At 32.5% G+C, this 5,512-nt stretch overlaps 1 protein-coding gene across 2 annotated transcripts; it reads left to right on the top strand.

The window, feature by feature from the left end:
• Positions 1-2,765: 2,765 nt before the first annotated feature.
• Positions 2,766-4,885, top strand: LOC133782414 (autophagy-related protein 8C-like). Of its 2 annotated transcripts, XM_062221714.1 has the most exons (6): positions 2,766-2,875; positions 3,012-3,102; positions 3,572-3,627; positions 4,002-4,054; positions 4,346-4,464; positions 4,557-4,885. In XM_062221714.1, the coding sequence occupies exons 2-6, from the start codon at positions 3,066-3,068 to the stop codon at positions 4,649-4,651; spliced, it is 360 nt and encodes a 119-aa protein (XP_062077698.1). In that variant the 5' UTR covers positions 2,766-2,875; positions 3,012-3,065; the 3' UTR covers positions 4,652-4,885. The 2 variants fall into 2 exon arrangements, with proteins under 2 accessions (XP_062077698.1, XP_062077696.1); XM_062221712.1 differs by lacking the exons at positions 2,766-2,875; positions 4,002-4,054 and having other exon boundaries at positions 2,882-3,102.
• Positions 4,886-5,512: the final 627 nt, after the last annotated feature.

Below are 5,512 nucleotides of genomic sequence, written 5' to 3'. Positions count from 1 at the left end.
AAGTGAAAGGCGGGCCGCGGCATGGGGAGTGCTGGGCCACGGCCCGTGTCTACTGTTTGGGGAGGCTGGGCCTCTGATTGGAGGCGGGCCGCGGCATAGGGGGCTTAGGGTCGCGACTCTTAAGGGCATTTTTGGCTTTGAGGAGGTTTTAGGTGCGGGAACTTAACCTAGAGTGCTCGGGATCAATTCCACTACCGTGTTTGGTGGAATTTAATCTTCCGAAGGTTAGAACCTAGTTCAGAAACCTTTATTCAGTTATTATTGATGAAATCCTTTATCTTGGTTGTGACTAGGTGTACGCTAGGGCTCGAGAAATGGATCGTGCTCAAGAGTCATTTCTCGTAATCAGAACGCTTGGAATTAAAGGTAAGAAAACTGCACCTGGTTGTAAGTCTATAATGGGACTAAGGGTTCCCTATACTTGTATGCATTATTGTATGATGGTATTATGCCATTTGAATATGAAACAAACAACCTAAGAGTGTCGGAGTTAATATTGGCGCACAGGACACGGCTCAGCCACTGGTAGCTGAAGATAGCTTAATATTCACTGAGCTCGGTTTAAGCGGACCGGAGTCGGTGGGGTAAACAGAGGGTGCGACCTAAGGGCGTCGACCCTGATTGTGATATGACTTGGTTATTGATGTTGATTTGATGAATTTGTTGTGTTGAATGTCTGATTATATGAATGCTATGGATTGCTGAGTATATGGTTATGCTTTATGAGTTATCTGATTATTGTCATTGATCATGCTGTCATATTATGGTTTTTTTGCTGGGCCTTGGCTCACGGGTGCTACGTGGTGCAAGTAAAGACAAGGGTAAACTTGATCAGCACCGATTTGGAGAGCTCTAGAGGCGGAATGTACAAAGTCAGCTGCTCGGCCGCCACGGTCGAGGGATGGACAGGAACAGGAGAACTTTAAATGTCTATTTTGCCCTTAGAGTGGCCAGTAGTTGTATATACCTTGAAATTTTGTAAACTGTCCTTTAAACTCTATTTTCTTTGAGGATCCCATGTATGAAATGTTTATTTAAATGAAAGGTATCTTTCATGACCAAAATCTTTTAACTCTAGTTCAATAATGGTTTTAGTGACACATTTTCAACTAAACGACTTGACTAGCAAGTCTTGCACCTTTATAAACATACAATGTAACGGTCTTGACCACCCAAGGCATTACATTGTGCCTCGAGCGACTTCCTAAGGGGAGGCTACACTGAGGTAGCCTCAGTATAGTTACCACTACAAATGTCGTGTTTCCGTTTATTTATTATCGCAATTAATTCCATGTCCTTGGTTATTTACTCATTCAAAATATTCCACTTAGAAATTTACGTACAAACAACTCCTCTATTTATCACTTCGTGTGGCTGACGAAAACTCCAATCAACATAACATAATTTTAAAAGAAGTTTAACCAAATAAATCTGATATATCAGAAATATATATATATATACCAAATAAAATGATATACCAAAAAACTATTGCCAAAATTTAGTTATTATTATTGTTTTATATTATTTTCTTTTTGAATATGTGCAAAAACACACATTTTTGGTGTAGGGTGCCCGAGCCAACATTGATATACTACATTATAAAAAACTAATATACCATGCTGGTAAACTTATATACCCATAATTTTTATAACAAAATCAATTCATATGAAATAACAATAATAAATTTTGAGATATTATAATATACAATGCATATATAATGTGTTAATAATAATAATAATAAAAAATCATGTTGTTATTAAATAATATTCAACATGCAACTTTGATATATCATACTACAAGAAAATGTATATACTGAGTTGAAAAATATTGTAACTTAAAATAAAATTAATCGAATCAAATTAATGTAGTCGGGATATTAAAATCATATGAATTTATATAAATAAAAAGGATAAAATTGGATATTCAATAATATAATAAATTATAAGCATTAAAAAAATGGTTTATACTTTTTTGAACTCTATGTTTTGTCTCATTACCTGTTTGGACTCTGTGTTTTGACAAATTACTTTTTGGACCATATGTTTTGTAAAATGGTTCAAATAGAACCTTAAACGCGATTTTAGTCAAAGTTTTCTCAACTGAAATCACAAATAATTCACCAAACTAACAATTCAGAACAAAAATAAAATCATGCTGCTTAAAAACTGTATTATTATATTTAATTTTTCCTTAATCAAAATTGAATTTAGAAGTTTATTTTAATAATTTTACAAAATATATGGTCCAAAAATGAATTTTTATAAGTACAAAGTCCAAACAAGTAATCGGAAAAAATAATTTACCAACCTAAAATTATAATTTTTTTTTAAGGGTTTATACTTTTTTTGGACACTTTATTTTTTCCAATTACTTGTTTGGACTTTGTACTTATAAAAATTCATTTTTGGACCATAATTTTTTTTTATGATCCTACATTTTTGAGAAATTATAACAAATACTTATTATTTACCAACCTAAAAAAAGACTATTTGTTATAATTTCTAAAAAATGTAGGAACATAAAAAAAATTAAAACTAATTTTTTAACAAAAAAATCCTAATTTATTGTTAAAATTTAGTCGAGTAGATGGACTTCTTTTGCTAAGAAGGCCAATAAATGGAATTAATTAACCTTTATTTTCACAAATGGGTAACTACGAGTAAAGTGGAATGAATTAAGTTTCCCAAATTCATTAAACTAATTAAGACGATGCCGTTTCAAAGAATTAGAAAACCCTAGTCGAGGTATAAAAGCCAGCAAACAGAAAAAAAAAATGATAAATTTACTCGAAAAGCTGCGACTGCGAGAGCGAGACTGTTTCTCTCTCATTTCATCCTCTCAATCCCTAGATTCTCTGTTTTAGTGTCACTGCTAGGTAACAGATTTTTTAATATTTATTTTGCCCTTCTTTACACTCTTCGTATTATTCCTTCTCTCTTTTCTTGATTCGGGAAAAAAAGGATAAAAGAAACCCTGATTCTGTCAAGACTTTTCTTAATTTGCATGTTTAGAATTCTGAATTGGGAACGGGAGAGATCCAGTAAGAGAGAGAATTCAATTTCGCCATGGCCAAAAGTTCCTTCAAGCTGGAGCACCACCTTGGTTATTTCTCTCTTTCCCTTTTATCTAATTACCTTTTTATTGTTATTATTTTGTGTCTGTGAGTGTGTAGTGTAAGCATTTATGAACCTGGGGTTACTGTTTTTTTCGCCATTTTTTTTTACAGATCACAATCATTTAGCAAATTTTTTGTTGGTTTATATATATATATGTGTGTGTGTGTGTGTGTGTGTGTGTATGGGTATATGGTGATCTTATTTCGACTAGTACTTTTTTCCTGAGACAATAAAAATGACATCTTGATTACTGTCATTGCTTGCGTTGTAACCAAACATCGAAACTATCTTTTTGTTTTTCTGGTTGTAATTGTATTGGTTTAGGAACTAGTTTTGGTTCTAAAGCATAAACAATAAGAAAGTTTTATCTTTAGGTCTACTTTTGCTTCTCTCAACATTCAGGATTTATTATATATATATATATATATTAATATTTGGTTCTTCTACATGGGCAGAGAGAAGGCAGGCTGAAGCTGCTCGTATCAGGGAAAAATATCCAGACAGAATTCCGGTATGATTGTTGCTTTTCATTAATTAAGCACCAAATGGTACTTTAAAGCTCAACGTTCTTAATAGTAGCCAAAGCTTTCCAATTGTTTGAATTAGGTTTTGGGGCTCGATCAATTTTGTTGACGAAATTGAAAACAAGACCCTATATTGGAAAATTCTTTACATGTTTATGCTACATTTTTTAAGCCCCGAGATTTGTGGCAAAATGCTTATTTCCGTGTCTAGTCCCCGTTCTAGGTGGTGTATGTTTTAGATATTTCAAACTGCAATAAGTTTTAGCATTAAAACACTCATTGTTAAAAAAAACTATCTACAGCATTTTTCCATCACTTGTATATTTTTGAGATTTTGTTTGAACTTTCTTGTCTTCATTAGGTTATTGTCGAGAAGGCAGAGAGAAGTGACATACCAGACATTGACAAGAAGAAGTCAGTATATTTTGATCTTGTTTACTATGTTCTTAATATGAATGCCTGGGCCTTTTACAAGTTTTTCTTGTTGATCTCTTATTTTTCTCTTCACAGTCTTCAATATTCATTGGATAACTGATGACACTGACTATAATTATGGAAGAAAAATAAATTATTATTATTTTATTTTTTCTGCCTTGAAGCCAACTGTAACTTTCTCCTGATGGAAGATCTGGTTATCTTAATGAGTGTGGTATAAACATTCCTTAAAACATATTCCATTAAAATCTTGAATGGTGATGAATACAGGTATTTGGTTCCGGCTGACCTGACTGTTGGGCAGTTTGTTTATGTGGTTCGAAAGAGAATAAAGCTCAGTGCTGAGAAGGCCATATTTATATTTGTAAAAAACATTTTGCCACCTACTGGTGAGTTAACTGCTTTGTTAAATTACATATGTTAGCTGTAGTATGCAAAGTGTTTACTCTCTTTAACATGAATTTTATTTGAACAACTCCAGCTGCCATGATGTCTGCTATTTACGAGGAAAACAAGGATGAAGATGGTTTTCTTTACATGACTTATAGCGGGGAGAACACATTTGGATTGTTCTGAGGGAAATCAATATGGAAAATTTGAAATGTGTAAATAAGGACTCGAAAAAGCAAGGTGGAAAAATGTACATATTATCTGTTTTTAGCTCATGTTTATTTTGACCTTACTGTGGGGATTGTGTTTCTTATGGTTCTCAACTGTTAATAACAGTTGTGTCTAGATTTCAATGCTCGGTAAGTATTATATTAATTAATCGTTTTATGCATGAATAAATTGTGATCTTTCTAAACCTTATTATCTGATTTCAAACGGATTGTAGATAATCAAAGTTGCGTTTCTAATGTCGTGGTGATCACATGGTTATTTTTTCCTTCAATAGCTCTCTTGTTGCTTGATATGTTAAACCAGCTACAGTTTTAGGTTTGATAAATATAAGTGCTTACCGTATTTTCTTGTTGGTTTAGTGTTAAAACCGTTTAATCTAATGTGGGCTTGTATTGAGTTCATGGTAAGTACTTTTCTTTTCACTACACTTTACCATTAGTTTCTTGTATGTTTTTATAAATATATATTATGGCTTTTAAGGTAAATGGGGCATATTCTTATACTTATGTAGAAAGATTAAATCGATTGAGACAGTCATTGTTTCGATTTTCTTTTTGTAACGACCTGTCTTTTTAAGACTCGAATTTGCGGAAATATAAATGTTTTCAAGACTCGATAATGTAAAAATATAAATGTTTTCATTTTACAAAATGTCTCAAAAATCCGTATATAAAAATAAAATTAAAAAGTTGTATGACCATACTTAACATTTAGTTATAAAGAGTGGAATGAGCTTAGTTTAGGAAATTTTCACATTTTCAAAAATAAAACGGCTTCCCAAAAGGTCGGTCCACATGTACATTTGCAAGGTAGACT

This window comes from Humulus lupulus, chromosome 6 (assembly GCF_963169125.1).
Source record: "Humulus lupulus chromosome 6, drHumLupu1.1, whole genome shotgun sequence".
Taxonomy (NCBI): Eukaryota; Viridiplantae; Streptophyta; class Magnoliopsida; order Rosales; family Cannabaceae; genus Humulus; species Humulus lupulus.
The sequence above is the reverse complement of the archived record's forward strand: the minus strand, read 5'-3'. Positions and strand labels throughout refer to the sequence as shown.

Excerpts from the sequence above, each read along its gene's own strand:
- LOC133782414 (XM_062221712.1), top strand. The coding sequence starts at position 3,004 with ATGTTTAGAATTCTGAATTGGGAACGGGAGAGATCCAGTAAGAGAGAG. Across the intron at positions 3,628-4,345 it reads AATATCCAGACAGAATTCCG|GTATTTGGTTCCGGCTGACC; the intron begins GTATGATTGTTG and ends TGATGAATACAG. Across the intron at positions 4,465-4,556 it reads AAACATTTTGCCACCTACTG|CTGCCATGATGTCTGCTATT; the intron begins GTGAGTTAACTG and ends GAACAACTCCAG.